Source organism: Falco biarmicus, chromosome 5 (genome assembly GCF_023638135.1).
Source record: "Falco biarmicus isolate bFalBia1 chromosome 5, bFalBia1.pri, whole genome shotgun sequence".
NCBI lineage: Eukaryota > Metazoa > Chordata > Aves > Falconiformes > Falconidae > Falco > Falco biarmicus.
Window position 1 is genome coordinate 32,902,649 of NC_079292.1, and position 17,642 is coordinate 32,920,290.

General features: G+C 43.2%; 2 protein-coding genes across 8 annotated transcripts in view; both read left to right on the plus strand.

Moving 5' to 3' along the window:
• The window catches only part of OSBPL8 (oxysterol binding protein like 8), a 93,564-nt gene extending 82,394 nt beyond the window's left edge, over window positions 1-11,170 (plus strand). For all 7 annotated transcript variants that reach the window (XM_056341983.1, XM_056341985.1, XM_056341986.1 and 4 more), the window contains 8 exons: window positions 243-340; window positions 1,918-2,007; window positions 2,589-2,725; window positions 3,048-3,233; window positions 5,805-5,892; window positions 6,289-6,391; window positions 7,001-7,106; window positions 7,363-11,170. In XM_056341983.1, coding sequence (XP_056197958.1) covers window positions 243-340; window positions 1,918-2,007; window positions 2,589-2,725; window positions 3,048-3,233; window positions 5,805-5,892; window positions 6,289-6,391; window positions 7,001-7,106; window positions 7,363-7,498 — 944 coding nt within the window. In that variant the 3' untranslated portion in view covers window positions 7,499-11,170. The remainder of the gene's footprint in view (window positions 1-242; window positions 341-1,917; window positions 2,008-2,588; window positions 2,726-3,047; window positions 3,234-5,804; window positions 5,893-6,288; window positions 6,392-7,000; window positions 7,107-7,362) is intronic.
• Window positions 11,171-11,749: 579 nt separating this feature from the next.
• BBS10 (Bardet-Biedl syndrome 10) lies at window positions 11,750-14,010 on the plus strand. The gene is made up of 2 exons (XM_056341990.1): window positions 11,750-11,960; window positions 12,033-14,010. The coding sequence occupies exons 1-2, from the start codon at window positions 11,776-11,778 to the stop codon at window positions 13,978-13,980; spliced, it is 2,133 nt and encodes a 710-aa protein (XP_056197965.1). The 5' UTR covers window positions 11,750-11,775; the 3' UTR covers window positions 13,981-14,010.
• The last annotated feature ends 3,632 nt before the right edge of the window (window positions 14,011-17,642 follow it).

A 17,642-nucleotide genomic window follows, 5' to 3' on the forward strand; every position in this document is an offset into this window, starting at 1 on the left:
AGATATGTCTTAAACCATTTTTCCTGCTTATCTGTAATTCACTTAGATCTTTTTGTTTCTGTTTGGATTATCTTACTTGGCAGAAGGATCATGCTTATCGTTAGGAAAGGTCATCTGAAAAGGTGATTTTTCCTTTGGCACAGACGTGTTTACTGTAGGAATTGTGCCCAAAGAACTTAGGCTTTTTGTCTGCTCAATTATAAATATTAACTTTAGTTGGCTTTTTTTTTTTTCTTTGGCAGGAATTCTATATGGCACAATGACCTTAGAGCTTGGGGGAACAGTCAACATCACCTGTGAGAAAACTGGCTACAGTGCAACAATTGAATTCAAACTGAAGGTTAGTGTGGTGATTTGACCTTGGTTGAATGCCAGGTGCCCACCAAAGCTGCTCTATCACTTCCCTCCTCAACCAGACAGGGGGCAAGAAAATGTAATGAAAGTCTTGTGGGTAGAGATAAGGACAGGGAGATCACTCAGCAATTACCATCATGGGCAAAACATACTCGACTTGGGGAAATTAGTTTAATTTATTACCATCTAAATAAGAAAAAACACCTTCCCCCCACCCCTCCCTTCTTCCCGGCCTCAGTTTTACTCCCGATTTCCCTCCCCGCTCCCCGCAGCGGTGCAGAGGACGGGCAGTGGGGGCTGCGGTCGGTCCATCCCACGCTGTCTCTGCTGCTCCTTCCTCCGCAGGGGGAGGCTCCTCACACTCTGCCCCTGCCCCAGCCTGGGCTCCCTCCCACGGGGCGCAGCCCTTCAGGCACAGGCTGCTCCAGCCTGGGTCCCCCGCGGGGTCACCAGCCCGGCCAGCAAACCTGCCCCAGCCGGGGCTCCTCTGCCCACGGGGCCACAGGTCCTGCCAGGAGCCGGCTCCAGCCTGGGCTTCCCATGGGTTTAGTGGGGAAAAAGCAGCAGTCTGTCTTCTCTCAAACAGTGGCAAAAGTGTGTGTCTAGGAAAGTTAAGAACAGGGGAAGTGTTTAGTGATATGATCAGTGGTTCAGGTATTTTGTGTGGTTGTTGTTACATACATTGTTGATTTTTAATTCTCTGAAAATGTTCGGGGTCTTTTTTAAACTCCTGGAAAGCCCTTGGAGGAGAGCTTAGCAGGTTCCCCTCTTCCATCCTGGGTAAATTTTAAATTGCTCGTGACACCTCGAGTAAAGATGATGCGTAAAGCTTTGGCTGACATTTATATCAGCCTAATGCCAGTGCTGTTTACATGGACTATTTTTAGCAGCTTGCATGCTGTAGGAGCACCTCCATTCTCACAAAAGCTAAACAAAGGTTTCTAAACTACTTATAGATGGCTTGCACTGCTCAAATAGGTTTGCCATCTTTAAGGCAGAAACTGATTTAAAGCTGAAAAAATAGTTAAGAAGTGTGCACGTGGAGAGGGAAACAGTATTCAGCTGAAATTATAGAAATTATAGGGGAAACATAAAAGTTAGGAGGCTGTGTTAGTTGGTATTTTGACTCATCCGCCCATAGGGTACATGTGCAGACTATCAAAAAGGCTGAAGAAAATTCTTGGCAATCATTTTTGTTCTGCCTTCTGCAAGAGTTAATCTCCAGTAACAAATGGTGCTTGGCAAAGTGATGAAATTAGTGTAGCAAATTATTGTGTCCTCCACTGTATCACTGTTTTCTGCAATATATTCAGTTTTCTTTCACACATTTCTTAGACAATGCTTTTGCTTAGCAAAACTTTTCAGAAAATACCATATTGGAGAACAACTTACGGTGGTATCAGACTTGTTTTGGGCATTAAATGACGTAAGTTATAATATTAAGAATCATCAAGGCTGTTTGCATCACATTTCATAAATACACTTTTCTCCTTAACACTGACATAAATGCAAAAATAATTTGCTATTAAAATAAACTTGAAAACATTTCTTTTTGTTTTGCAGCCTTTTTTGGGTAACAATGACAGCGTTAACCAAATATCAGGGAAAATTAAGCTTGGCAAAGAAGTTCTGGCTATTTTGGAGGGTCACTGGGTAAGTAGTGAGGGATGGTATTTTATAATTCTGGCTCATAGTTGAGACAGGTTAAAATAGCACTTAGTTACAAAAAGGACTCAAGTTTTTTTTAAAGGAAGTGTTAAGTACCACTTTTATAGAAAGTATCACTTCATAGTTAGACAGTTCTCAAGAAAGTATATAATCAACTTAGTCTTATTTGGAACTCCTAAAAGATAGAAAAGCTGTGTACGTTTGAGTAGTTCATGAAGAAGACGCATTTCAGTTTGCAAAATGTTTTTAGTGTATGTGTCAGTACTGTGAAGAACTGTTATGGCACCAGCATGAAATGTATAAACTTTTTCATTTCTGGTGAGTTGACACTGGCACTGCTGGGTTTTGAATGTGGTCATGGTTCCGCTGCACCTCTGTTCCAAGTTAGAACTAGCACAGCGTGCAGAAGTGGAATATGTAGCATATGTAATTATTCTTATCTACATACATCCAAAACAAAACAAAGTCTTGTTACAAAAAAAGAATTGCTTATTCCTCCCTAATGTGTTATTTTGGCACTCTCTGAGATTATTACAACTAAGGTAACTGAATTATGTATGTTACAGGACAGTGAAGTTACTATTAGTGACAAGAAGACAGATGTGTCGGAGACATTCTGGAATCCAACGTCTGATATCAAGCAGCGTAGATTACCTAGATACACAGTGAAGTTTGAGGAACAAGATGACTTTGAGTCAGAGAAGTAAGTTCACTTTAGAATCATGTATAATTACTTTGATAAAATAAAACTCATCTCCAAATTATGAACAAATTATCATTTCTTTCTTTTCCATGTGTGCTGATATTGACCTGTAAAACAAGAAAGTAGCACTGTTAAATACAATATAATTATTTACAAACCTCACAATCATGGGAGGTCTTGATGGAAATGTTGATAAAACATGTATTACAGCATAGTTATATTCTGTTTAAGGTTGGTCCATTTACTTAGCCTATAATTAAGGAAATGTTTGCAGTTATTTCTGTCAACGAGGTTGTAACTCTCTATACTGCTTGTTTGTCAGGCTTTGGCAGCAAGTGACAAAAGCAATAAATAATAAAGACCAAACAGAAGCTACTCAAGAGAAATACGTCCTGGAAGAAGCTCAGAGACGGAGTGCCAAAGAGAGGAAACTTAAGGGTGAAGAGTGGACGTGCAAGCTGTTTGATCAGGATTCAGTCACAGGAGAATGGCACTACAAATACGCTGAGTGAGTTCTGAAGTGCTTGTGACAAAAACTGCTTGTTAAGTGCTTGGTAGTGTTGCTGAGCCTCTTCCTGGTGTTTAAGAAGCAAAAGAACTTTGATATATAGCTGAGTTCAAACTCCTGAAATAAGCAATGCTACTTGATATTCTTGTTTATATATTTTAATTAAAACGCATAATTTTTTAGCTGAACTGAGTTGGCCCTTCTAGTGTTGAAAAGGCAGTGGTTGCTAATACAACAAACCATTTTTAATTTAACTATTGCAATGGAATTTTTCTTTTTTATCTTCATGGTTATGTGCCTCTACAAATCTGGCCTGTGTTCTAGTGTTTCTTGGGGATGGATTGTGCTCCTTTCCCCACCTCCCCAGCCTGACCAGAGCAGCTACACAGATTTTTCCAGACTGGAAAATATGGTACATATGAGCATACCAACTGGAAATCAGAAAATCTAGTGTCTGGAAATGGGAAAAGCCTGTGCTTAGGTGAACTGAGCTATTTAATGGTTTATTACATGTTAGAATAACTCTGTGAATAACAGGTTTACAGCAGTGGTTAATGCTGGGACCATGTGGCTCTGCTCGGCTGTCAAATATGCCCTGCACACCTGAGTGTGAATCGTTTTTTGTGATGATCTGAATCGGAAGATGGTAGATGTGGCCATCTTTCTGACTGCTGGGATGCATTCAGTGTTCTCACCAGTGCTTGCAAAAGTCAGCTTGGAGCTGAGCCCTTTACTATTGATGGTTTTTCACAGGACGTTCACATTCTGCCAATTCTTTTTCAATACCCAGCACACTTCTACATTGCAAGGATTGTAGAAGTAAAATATCCAAAGATGATACACTCGGAATTAAGCAACTTTGAAGCCTTGGATGCTGCAAGTATATTTCCATGGCTAAACCTGGGAACCCTTCACCTTTCTATACCAGAATAGCAATACTGGGGAAGTGACCTAAGCGTGTGTATAGCGAAGAGTACAAGAATCCAGAGTACTCTTCATATCCTCAGCAAATTTACAACTTGGAGGTTTCCTAGAACCAAGCGGGGATTCTGTGTATTTAGCAGCTCTCAACAGAATTATTTTCCATTAATTTCCTTGGTTTTCTTTTAAGTTTGCGCATACTTTCACCACCCAAAACATCCTGCAGCAGACAATTCCCCAACTAGACTAAATACTCTGTGAAACACCCTCTCTTGGTTTGAACCTTCTAGTGCTGTAGATGCCTGTTCCTTTGGGGAGAGTTGTGAGTAGTCCAGCTGAATTGACTGCCCATACTGGTGAACCCTGTGTTAAAACCATTCAGGGCAAGTACTGCACTTTAAATCTGTTGGGTTTTAAAGCTGCAAGGGGTAATCTGTCTTGTTAATATGCATTATTTCTTGTCTCCTTGAGGCCCTGTGGTTCAAGGATGTGCTGTGGAAATTTTACTATGTGCTAGAAAGCAGTCTGTGCTGTCAGCAGTCCCTGGAAGAAACTTCTGTCTCCTTCCGTATGATCCTTCATATGATGCTGGCTCACCACCCCGTCCATGTAGAGAGCAGCCTTTTACGCTTACTATGAAAGATGTGTTCAGTGAGCTGTGGCATTTGCTAACATATCTGGATTATGGATTTAGGCATCTGGATTACAAATACAGAAGACCTGGGAGAGCAATGCCTAGTTCTAAACCCGATTATCTTCAGTGACATTCAGTTCAAGTCAGGTTAAGCTAAAATGTAAATACAGGTCTATATTCTCTACATCTGAAATGGCTACAAACATGTTAAAAGGCATACAGGAGGAGGTGAAAGGAAATCCATGCTTAATCTGCTCTCGCTAGAGCTATGCATCAGGATGATCTTCATGCAGCTGACTTGCAGTTTCTATCTGAAAAAGCTGTAATTGGTGGGGATGTCAGTCTTTGCCTTTGGCTGCTTGTTGTTCTCCAGTGAGCTACGTGTCTTTTGGTTTGTTTTTTTTTTGTTGGTTTTTTTTTTTAATCTTAATTCTGTATCAACCTATACTTGGAAAAGCCTCTTAAAAAAATCAGAACAAGAAAACTGTGTGTAGCTCCTTAGTGCCTCTTGAAACCAGCCTTGATTACCATTAGCTACTTCGGGTTGAAAGCAGGTTTGAGGTACCTGATTGTTAAGCGGTTTCCTAGGCAACTTTTAAAAGAAAAAAAACCAACCAAAAAAGCAGTACAAAAATAATAGTAATTTTTAAAATCCCCTAATTTCCCTGTAGTTGTAAAATAGTAACTGTACGTTAAGCAGAAAACCTCTCCATGTTTGACAACTAAATATCACTAACCAGATAAATTCATAGTGATATTGTTAGTTAATACAACAGCTTGTACTCTTACCAGCTGGCTGAGGGTTTGAACTGGACGTAAAAGTTTATTTCTTTGGCTCTCTGGGCTCTTCAGGTTAGGACTGGGCTATAGCTGGAAGACAAGATCACTTATTCCATGTCTGACTTCTGCGTAGGAAGAGAGAGCTTTAACCTGTTCATGCTGAATAGCTTCTGAGCAGGAAAATATTTCTTTTTTAAATTGCTGTGGTATTAATCAATCATATTTACTTTGTCTAGTACCAGACCGTGGGACCCTTTGAATGATATGATCCAATTTGAAAAAGATGGCACCATCCAAACCAAAGTTCGACATCGGACACCAATGGTATGTTCCAGTTCTGTTAGCACATGCAGCAAGATCCAGGGACTGGTATATATGTTGTGTTGTGTGTGTAAAGGTCATCAAAGCATTGAGAGCAATGGGAAATGCTGCTGTTAGAAAAATGTAGTTTACTGAGTCCCATAGTCTTTCACTTCTGTGTTGCATCCTATGTGGTAGAGATGACTTGGATAGAAATATAAAATATGCAAACTTGAACTCAACAGTTTAATGTGTATTTTCCCTTAAATGGGAAGATGCACAAACTTCAGATTGCTTATACATCAAAAATTTCAACCTGGACTTGTATTAGATCTCATGCTTTTAACTATTTCTATTAGAACGTGCCACTTTGCTTCAGTCTGGTTATCTGGAAATAATTCCTAAGTTTGTCAATTGTAGGTTAGTGTTCCAAAAATGAAACGAAAGCCAGCCAGTCAGAAGAAAGGAGAGTGTGGTTTCTCATCCCCTGAGCCTGATAACCAGGATTCCTCTGGGAGTGAAGGTAGGAAAAGATGTATTTGGGTAGATGAATTTATTTGACAGTGAAACAGAGTTCTGTAGTCACACATACTTTTCTTATATCGATGTATGTATTATGAAATAATGCATGCTTGACACCACAGTTCTATCCAATGTGAAGCACATTCTGGAAAAACAAAGGAGCAGAATGGGTCATGGTTTTAATTGCAAACTTTCCTGTCCCCTTAAACATCAGTATGTAGCATAGGTAGGCTTAAGTGCTGCACATATTTAGTTGGGGGGGGGGGGGGGGGGGGGGGGGCGGGAAATGGTGTTTGTAAACTCTTTTCTTAAAACAACATAAATTATTTTAATTTGTAGATCAGTATGTTGCTAGAAGGCAGATTTTTGTTGTTGGTAATGCTTGCAGAAATTAAAGAATATAGTGACTGTTTTAAGACATTTCAAGCACTTGACTTGCTGTCCTGTGTTAGAGGTGACTCTGAAATAAAGCTTTAGTTTCCAGTAGAAGCTTAGTTAGCAAACTTTCTCCTCATTTTTGCAACTGGTTTAGTTTGTCATTAGTACTTTGTTCCTTTTTCGACTTAGCAGTCAATTCTGTGAATTACATCTGGCTTTTGTGTCTTCCTAGCACAACTTCTGAAGCATAATACAAGAATGAGGAAAAAAGGGGCAGACCTTGGTGAACTGCAGAGTGCCATTGAATCTATAAAGGAGACACAAGAAGACATTAAAAGGTAGCACTAAATAAAATGCTTTAAAATGGTTTAGGGAATACTAATTTTCTAGCTTTTTTTTTCCTCGGAGGCTGTTATGTATCTTTCTGTTTTAGAACCTTGATGTCTTTAAACTACCCTTCTTCCCAAATGTTGAGTGCTCATTGATGTTTCATAATTTCTCTCAAAAGCTGTCTTCTGTAGGGAGCCTGACCATGCTAGAAAATGCCAAATTGTCTAGGTTATCACTTACAGGATATTATTTTCTATCTTACAGGGACATTATGGCTCTACGAAACAGAGTCACTTCTAATTCACCACCTGTGGACTACCACTTCTTGCAGTTTAAGCACTATGTCTTCATTTTACTCGTGGTTCTGCTACAGCTTGTCATTAATTTCTTGTTCAAATAGGAAGCATGAACAAGGGCCTTTCTGAACTGGAATGATCAGACTGTTACTGGGGACCATATTTTAAGTTGGACATTAAATGATGCAATATTATCTAAAAGAGCCCTGTAGCAACAACTTACAGAACTTTGCCTCAGCATTCATGGTTCAGAATCATACTCCCATCTACCCAGTTGAAGTAAGAATTATGTAAGTGCCAGTACACTCTTGCTTCTGGTGTGTGCCTCTCTCTCGCAGACATATGACATCAGCCTTGTGTTTTATATTACATCATATGCTCTGCTGATGAATCTCCACCTTGGAATAGGTGAAGTTAAAAATTCAGAGGTCAGACCTTGTAGGTAGGATGTGATTCCTGTTATGGTAGAATGAGAAATGAGCATACTTTGTTACATTTAAACTTACCATTTTTGTAACAAAGGAACTTTCGAAGTAGCCAACAGTTTTTGTAAATGGCATTGGGTGTTTGGAAGTAAACTTTTGTTTAAGGTCAAACAAATACATTATTATACAACAATCGCGAGTGTTAGGAACTGGCAAGTAAAAAGCTGAAGTCTTTGGGAATTCTGCAATGTAATGTCTTTGTTTTGGAAATATGAGTTTTTATCTTGAAATACTATAGTGGCTTGTAAGCCAGATGGTTTTATTTTTATAGTTTTAAAACTTCAGATTCTTCATAAAAACATTCCTGCATCTGTTGTACAGAGCACATTTTTAACAGTACAGCACCCAGGAAGGTACTGTCTTGGTCCAATCTCTCTCATGAATTGCAAATGTCAAGGATTTATGGTATGTTTGTAAGTCTTGATAGATCTACAGCTTTGAATTTGCATTTGTGTATGGCCATGTCACAGTAAGTGGACAGACTGCTGATGCCAGGACTTTTCTTATTTTTGAAACAAATTGTGTGCAGAGGTGTGCTTACTATGTAGCTTGAGTTGAACCTCCCAAAAGAGAGACGATGTAGAACAGAATTCAAGCACCATAGTGAGTTCACTTGTAAACACACATTTTCATTTGCAAGAGGAAGGTGTTCAGAAACTGTGGGATGGCTAACAGCACACACACCAAAACAAAAGGGAGTGAAACCCTAAGTCTTTGTTAAATTCCTCCTTACTGCGATATATACTACCTAACAGAACACACACATGCATGTATTCATTATGCTGTAGCCATGCAGTTTAATGTGAAGCTTAAGTTTCAATTTAAAACCAGGGTTTCTTATGTTTTTATTTGAAGAAATATATGCATGTATAGAACTTGTAAAATTCCAGCAAAAAAAAAAAGTAGTGCCAGTGTTTACCTGGTGAATTCTGTGTGCCAGTCAAGCATACTAAGTCAAAAAAGGGGCTGTAGTATGCAAAAGTACTCTTGGTAACGCAGGTGAGACAGCGGGAGGATGAGCAGCACAATGCAAAGGGCAGCCAAGTTTGTTTTCAGAGGATTCTCTCAGAAATGAAATCCATTCTGGGCAGTGGAACAGTTCCAGGCTCGCATTTGGGTTTTTGCCATGGCCCGGTATTCCCTCTGCCTTGGGCAGCCTCCCTGACTCTCCAGGTGATCTACCTTTCTGTTCTACATCAGTCTTGCCAGTATTTTGTGAAAATACTGTTTACTTGTTCATCAGTCTAGCTTGTATATTGCTGTGGCTGATGCCTTCAAACACCTCCCCTTCTCTTTTTACATTTCCCCTTCTTTGGGCTTCAGCTATGTAGAAGTTTATCGCTTAAGCAGTCAACTTCAGCTTATTTCTTACAGCTTTCCATTAGCATCGTTTGGTCTTGAATCATTTTCTGGAATGTGGTATCTTAACCAGAGTGATTTTTGTATACGTAGGCAAGACCAGACTTGATTGGACTTCTGTTATATCTACAGCTGATGAGGTAAAACTTGTGAATGTAGAAAGTCCCCCTATTAAAAAAAAGAAACCAAACCCCAAGTTAAGTCTCCAAACAGACGCTGAAGTTGTTAGCCATGTATAAAATGGCATAAAGCAAGCAGAATATAGTATTTATTTAATATTCTCAGCCTGGGCTTTGGCCATTCCTTATTGCATTCAGATGTCAAAGCTTCACCTGTCTTAAAATCCATTACAAGCCTTTAAACATACTTGGTACATGAGAGTAATACAAGAGGAAATGAGTGAGAACTTGGGCAATAACTTCAATCCCCTAAAATAATACTCTGCTAAATATGTGGTGCTGAAACTCTTGACTGATAGTTACAAGTTTTTATCTCCCTGGTAAAGAGAGATATCCTTCTGTCCTTTTGTGTTGGGGGTTTTGGTTGGGGTTTTTTTGGTTTTGGTTTTTTTTTGATCACTTCTATTCAAGATCAGTTAATAACACAGTCTGCATGTATTTTTACGTGGACTGCATGGTAGTAAGTGGATTTGACCCAGCCAGTTGGCTGGCAGTGCTGTGTTGGACAATGTCAGATTAAACATATACTCCATATCTGAAATTCATACTCAGCTCAAGATGAGTAAAAGGCTTGAACGGAGGCAAAAGGCCTGTGCTTATTTATTTCCCTTTTCAACTTATTTTTTTGAGTTTAATTCTGTTGTCAAAGAGGTTTTAGGGAAGGTAAAGGATATATGGTGAAACTTTAAAAAGTAAAATCACAGACTTCTGCTTGACTGTGTAATACCTTAAATTTTGAAAAGTACATTGAAAACCTTGTCATTTCTGTTTTGCTGGGTTTTTTATGATGATCCCTCATGTGAATAGAACAAAGAAATTTCTTGCCTGATTTTTACAGTACAGCTGGTCACAGGCATGTGTGAAGCCTTTTCTTCAGCACAACACCATTGTCCTTTTGAGGCATGGTGTGTAGCTGATCTTGACTATTGCGTACGTAACACTGAGCTCTGCCTGCACGTAGTCATAAAAATTAATTGTACAGTTTGCAGGTGTTTGAGAGCTGTGACCTCCTACTAGTTTTTAAAGTTCAAAACAGCACTTGTTTTCACAGCTGATTTACAAATCTTGTTTGTTTTGTTTTGTTTTTTTTTTCTTGTACAGGAAATATTTTCAGAATTTGTTGCCACGTGGTTTTGTCCTTTTGGTTTGGTCTTGTTTTTTTCAAATGCACTCTAAGCCTTTAATTTGTCATTTAGGTACAGGTTGCCTAGTTAGGTAAAGAGGACCTAAGCTAAGAAAAAGTAAATACGCCATGTGAAATGTATTAAGTATCAGTTTCAGCACTAGATGACGATTCTTGCATTTCACATCTTGATTCCTTTTAAATAGTTGACGTTACTTAATGAGGGTATAGCCTGGTTGTTCCCCTGCTCAATTAAACCTCATAATTTATTTGAAGGGTCCCATAAAATGTAATGAAGGTGGTTTCTTCCTTTTTTTGTTTGTTTTTTGCTGCCCTCCTGTGCCTTTGGCAATTTTCTTTTTTGCTAGACTGTTTATAAAAACAGACTTTGGATTCAATGTTTCACATAGTTTCTTAAAGGCTGTTGCTTCACCACTGTTTGTGTAAATAACGTATAACAAGGATTCTGTACATCTGTAAGTTTTAATTATTGTTATTTCAAGGGTATCCTCAAATCACAGAAAATTTAGCAGATGTTCAAGTATTGTAAACAGTGCCTTCTTGATGGGTTTCTTGCTGTTCTGAGACATGTAAAGAGTTGTCAAAGTTTGTGCCATATGTAACATCTGACCTTTTGTGTGAGGGCTTTTGTGTGCGAAGACTGACTTTCCTGTCAGGCTCGGGGAGGGGGGCGGGAAATCACCTGCCGAAACACGCTGCATTTCTCCCTCTTCTGGCCGGTGAGCCAGGAGCGGGGCTGGTGTTTGACACATGGAGCTGTACTACACGTCGGTTGTGGCATTACGGAAACGGCCGCAGCCCCGCGGGCCGAGCGCTTCGACTCGCTGCCCTTCGGGGCAGGGCCCGGCCCGGTGCGGGCAGCGGCTCTCGCTTGGCCGGGGGGGAAGTGCCTGCACCGCACGGGGCCGGCCGCGCCACGCGTTCCCGCTCGGCCGCCGCCCTTCCCGCGCTCTCGAGGGCTTTTGAACTGCTACGGGGCGGCGGAGGCGGGCTGGGGCCGGGGCCGGGAGCCGGGCCCGGCGGTGCCGCCGCACCCAATGAAGACGTGTCGTGCCCGCGCCGCTGGGCTCTGTGCGCCGGTCGCTCGGGCCGGCTGCCCCCCGCCCGGCTGCCGCAGCCCGCACCCGCTCCCGGGGTCTCTCCCTCACGGCGCGGCGGCGTGGGGCGGTGCGCCCGTGCGCGCGCCGGGCGGAAGGGGCGGGGCGGCGGTCGCCATGGCGGCGCGGCCGGAGCTGGGGCGGCTGGCGCAGGAGGCGGCGGCGCTGGCGGGCGCGGTGCGCGGCGCCCTGGGGCCGCGGGGCGGGCGGGCGCTGCTGGTGCGGCCCGGCGGGGAGGCGCTGCTCACGCGGGACGGGCGGCGCCTGCTGGAGGCGCTCAGCCTGGAGCCGCCGACGGCCAGGTACCGCGGCGGGGCGGGCGGGGGCGGGCCGGGGCGGGGGGCGCGGCGCCCTAACCGCCCGTGTGCCCGCAGGATGATGGCGGCCTGCGCCTGCAGCCACCGCGCCGCGACGGGGGACGGCGCCAAGACGTTCGTGGTGCTGCTGGCCGGCGTGCTGGGCGGCCTGCGGGCGGCGGGCGGCGGCGGCCTGCGGCGGGCGCTGCGGGCCTTCGAGGCGCAGGTGCTGGAGCGGGCCGTGGCGCGGGGCCTGCGGCGGCACCTGCGGGCCCTGGGCGGGCGGCAGGCGGAGTGGGGCGCGCTGGAGGCGCTGCTGGAGGCCTACCTGGGCGGCCGGCTGGGGCCGGGCGAGCGGCGGCCGTTGGCGCGGCTCTGCAGCGAGTACTGCCGCCGCTGCGCCCCGGCCGCCGGCCCCCGCCCGCAGGTGCTGCGCCTCCTGGGCCGCCGCTTCGCGGAGCTGCACGCCGCCGTGGCCGGCCTCCCCGTGGCGAGCTCCAGGATCCTGCCCGGGCTCGTCCTCTGCAGGGACTTCGCGGCCTACTGCCCGGCGGGGGGGGAGCTGCGGGCCGTGCTGGTCACCGAGGCCCTCCGGCCCACCCTCTCGGCCCCCGGCACCGAGTTCGTCGTCGACTCCGAGGGCCAGTACCAGGCTTCCCTGTGCTGGATCACGCAGAGGACGGAAGCCTTAATGAAACGCTTGCAGCGCAATAGCATTAAGCTGTTACTGTCGAGTGTGAAGCAAGAGGAGGTCATTATCCACTATGCAAAATTATACGGTGTCTCAGTGGTAGAGTGCTTATCGTTGGAAGAAGTGGCCCTTATCTGTGAAATTACAGGAGTGTCGCCTTATATGCCTTTCAGTGATAACACAGATGGAGAAATCACTGAAACCGCAGTGGCAACGTTTTGCCAGCCCTTGCTGCTCGGATCAAAAAGGTGTGTTCACATTGGCTTCACCAGCGTGTGCGCCTTTCAGCCCCATTGCCTTATTCTTTGTGGGCCCGTTGAGGGTGTTAATGAGCAGCATGCTGCTGCTTTACAAGGGGCATTTACAATGTTGCAGCAGCTATTTAAAACAGTTGATCGGAGGGAGGAACACCAAGGAGAAGGTGAAAGCCAGATTGAAGCCTTAGATGTTTGCAGTTGGCATTCTTCAGCTATTCAGAAGCAACTCGTAATAGAAAATATTTCTTGTAACAGTAATCAGGTTTCTGAACACCAACTGAAAGCATATAGGGATGAAACAGAGACACAAATTGTCAACCCTGATTTGCAGGGAAGTGAATACCCAGCATGGGTGCAGACAGACTTGCAAATACCCTCAAATCTTATCTTGCACATCAAAGAATTCGATGTTGCCAGTCAAGGAGATGGCTCTTCAAGAAATGTACAGAAACAGCATGCAAAATGCGAACATACGAGCAACGTGCACGAGGACCATAGAAGTGATTCACCTGTAGTCGGTCAAAAGAACTGCAGCACGGCTGTATCGGCAACGCATAATGTTAATACAGTCACTGTGTGTGAATGCCTAGGTGTTGGCAAAGACCTAGAGAAAACAAGTTGCAATATAGTTCCATCTAAACATGAAAAGAGTTGTGTAAGTATTACACAGAATTATTCAGATGCCCTCATAGAAGCAGGATCAGTTTTGCCAGTCGGAGGTTACTTCGAAATTCTGTTACATTATTATATTCAGTACTATGCACAACAGGTTGAGCAGTCAGAGGTGGCAGTCATATCTAATGTAGTTGCCGATGCTTTGCTAAGTATTCCCAAGTGTTTGTACAACACAACAGAACAAAACAGCTTTACCAAATTCTATCTCAAAGCCATACATTCGCTCAGAAAAAATCAGCCACTGCCTGTGAATGAGAAAGGCTTAGAACTGGTGTATTGCAAATACCAGTTAGTCATTTCAGTTCTTCATTGTGTTACAGAGCTCCTCTCCATAGATTTAATAATTGGTATTAAGCGGCCGCTGCAAAAAATTGAGGATTATGACTCAGAAGATGACTTCTGAAATCATTAATAAAGAATGTTTAATTACGTATTTTCCTGTGTCGTCTTGTCAAATGGACATGTGTCAAAATTCATTGCTAGAGACTAAAAGGTACCTTTTTAGGCCCAAAGACCTGACATGTTTCTTTCCTCTTAGAAGAAAAGGAAGAAAAAGGCTAACCAGCTGAGGTTTGTGGAAAACTGGGTTGTGAACACCACAGACTTAAGTTTCAAACATGAGAAATGTAGCTGATTTCCACAGCAGATGATGTGCAATGCCATCTCCATCCACGTGCAGAGGATCCTCTGTACATTCTAGCCAGGGGTGAATTTTGCCTGGTTTTGGTGGTTTGAGTATTTATGCAAGCTAGATGTCGTTAGCTTTCCTGGCATTTTAAAAGTTGCCCGTGTGACATGAGCCGCTGAACTTGCAAGTTACAAGCAAGAGGTTTTTCTAGCCTTTATAGTAGGCTGGATTGAATGTTATTTTAAATAAAAATACTTTTGCATATGTTGTGGTTTCTTTCCCGGAAAGGGAAGATCATTTGCTCCAGGATTTTCACTCTAATATTTACTTTAAGTTCAGTATCACCTGGATGTCAACATACTCCCCTTTTTGCTGTGTCTTAAAAGCTACAGGTCTGGTGGGGGAGGTTTTTGAGTAACTGAACAGCTGCAGCTGATAATGATACCACATTGGTTCTCTGTGTGCCATTGCCAGTATTGCGTAATACTTGGAATAACTGGTTTTTTTAAAAAATATGCCATTAAATAAAATTTAGTGAGGATATTTAAAATCATAGGCATAAAACATATTTATCTACTATACCTGAGATGATGACAACTGGAAATCAGAACTGGTTCCTTCCCCCCCCCAATTAACTTATGCTGTTTCTTTCCCTTTTTCAGTTTCTTCAGGAGAGTCTATCTACCAAAGTTCTTTTAGCCATTTTGGCAGCAATGCTTTGTTTGACTATAACTTTCTGGTGAAAGTTTATGTATGTTCTTGGTAATGTAAAATATTGTAATCAATTTTTTTCTTGGCCAGTACACTCTTACAGACACCTGCATGTGAAAAACAGTGAAACTCAGTGTTCACTAGAGTGATTGCTTTAATGAAGGACTAGGGCCAGTAGCTCTCTTTTTTAGAATCATTTTTGCTGGGTGCAGAGGTGGGAGAGAATTAAGTATGGAGGAGAGAAAGGAAAATCACATTCTTGCCATTACCACATGCTCTCAGTAGCTGCTTAGTGAAAGGTCCAGTATGAACGAAGATGAATCTCTGTTGTGGACAAGCTGATGCTTTGGAGCCGGTGCCCTGCTTGCCCAGCCAGCCTCAGGGCCGCTCGGGAGCTTCCACCAGCCCTGGTGCTTCAGCAGGCACTTGGGTTCTGTAGTTCAACGTTGTAATGAGCTGCCAAGACAGTTTTGGTCTTGAACAAGTTTCTGCATACTGTCTTCCAACTGCTGACCAACTTGCTGGCCAAAAAATGAATGATTTGTTTCGTGGTAGTCTTAACAACTGCAGCTCAGGGCACCTGAAGCCTGGCAGCAGTGGGGGTTGTCTGCAGAAGCTGCTTTTGTATTCTGAAGCAAGGTGCTTGCTAAACACTGGTAAAATAAAGAGAATGCTGTATCACTTCACAGAATTGTATACCATGTGCATATCTGCACACTTTCAGATTTACTACAGTTTCTTGAAAAAAAGGTTAAACCAAAAATATTTTGTTATGTGAATGGCCTTCTGGCTGTTTGATGTAAATTGCATCATTCTTATTGAGAAGAAGAAAGTCCAAAAAATGTATCGTATACAAAACTTATTTTTGTATGCCAGAGATACGAGGGAGAATTTTGAAATGACGGTTGCATAAAACTTCCTTTTCTGACCTGCTTCTGGTGAAACCTCTCGAGTCTGAAGGTTCACTGAGTCAGAGACTGTATTTTTTTTATTCCCTGTCCTTTCAGATTTTGTGAATGATATGTTTTCCCTTTCAAACTACTAATTCCCTCCCTGTTTTGTGTAGAGAAGAGAACTTGGCACACCTTTTTCTTGGAGAAGGAGGTCCCTCCTTTGTCCTGGACTGCTGGGGTGGATGCTTGCTCAGGACATGGCTGTTCAGTTTCCAGTCCTGAAGTCTAAGCGCATTAGGAGATGTGCACCAGCTCAAGATAAAAAAAGGCATTAACTTAGTCTTTAGGGAGAAGAGCAGATTTACTTCTGGATTCAGCTCTTTCTTTAAGAGTCTTCTCCAGTAATTAGCCTGGAAGTGTAATCATGACCTAATCTTAGAAAATATTTTGGGTTCACTGCTGTCCCATCAACCCTTTAAGAGAAAGGCTGTTTGTAGCCCTGGGAAGAGGTACAGTCTGCGTTCTGGGCCACAGCTCAGGTGCTGTTGGTGCCATTTCTCCTCTGCTGACATTTCTGACCCACTTCAGCAGCTGCCCCCAACCACAGAGGCTGTGGTTAGCCAGTCACCCTCCTCACACTCTTACTGCTCGTTGGTGCCTAAGCCTTAGGTAGGCAATTATTCATGACATCTTGTGGCTATCCCACATTTTAAAACTATAAATGTAGCTTGCCCTTTGATAGGTCACATGGGGATGACTCTAAGAGTGATCTTTTGACATAGTGAAAGGGACAAAGCAGTTACCTGGGGCAGCTCGGGAGAATGTTTTCTCAGTCAAGTCACAGGGAGCAGTATGTTTGGGCATGCAGTAAGGCTGTACAAGCCTACAGGTTTTTCTTTTTTCTTCTTGCATTGTTTCCCAGAGTTAATTTCTGTTTTGTGCTATTATTCTATTATTTTTTCATTTCTGAGTATGGATTGGCCTCTACACAAAGTGAAAATCTGGTACCTGTGGACATGGGTGTGCGCTCAGGTCCAAACTGGAAATATGACGTAAAGTACAGGGTGTTAATAGCCTAAAATTAGAGGAATGGTTTTAAACCTAGATGTTTAACTGTCCTTTCCGCAGCCCTTAGCAAACCAATATTCTACCCCACATGAAATTCATCAGACTATTTTGAAAGTGCTCGCCTCTGCCACAGGGAGTGTAGATGTATTTTAAGCAAGGTAACCCCATTTGTCAGGTGGAAGATTCGCATCTACGGCGGGCAGGTAGTCTCCCCCCCCCACCCCCCCAAATTTAAACAAACCCAGGTCTTAAGATGCACGTGTAGTAATGTACGGTGAGACTAGATTGAAACTGCATCCTGCACACGGCTCCTGAGAATGGGAATAATCTCTTTACGTGACAAGAACACTGCAGTTTAATTTGTTGATTTGGGTGGGGGCTGAGTCTCAACAGGCTTTTGCAGGCGCTCGGACTGCAGCGAGACAGCCTCTGTTCCCCACTGCCTGACCCAGCAGCGTGCTGCTCAGCACCTTCCCGGGCCCTTCTCGTTGATCTCTGACAACACCAGCTCTCTGTTTGCCAAACAAGTACTGCTTAATTCCTTTAGTGGAAGTTATGCAACCTAAATATGGCCTTATATTTTCATCCATGCTTAGTTGATTACTGACCTTTAGCCTTTTTGGCACCTATATAGAGGGTACAGCTAATAGGAACCAGTCGCAACAAAGAATATTGTTGTGTCACAAATCCCACACTACTGAGTCACATTTGCAAGAGGGAGTAGGGGAATGCAATGTATTGTTCATGAGCATAACTGTATAGTGG

What these genes read in the sequence shown, in the direction of transcription:
- BBS10 (XM_056341990.1), top strand. Translation starts at nt 11,776, where the DNA reads ATGGCGGCGCGGCCGGAGCTGGGGCGGCTGGCGCAGGAGGCGGCGGCG. An exon ending in CTGGAGCCGCCGACGGCCAG is followed by an intron (nt 11,961 to 12,032) that starts GTACCGCGGCGG and finishes GTGTGCCCGCAG; the next exon opens with GATGATGGCGGCCTGCGCCT.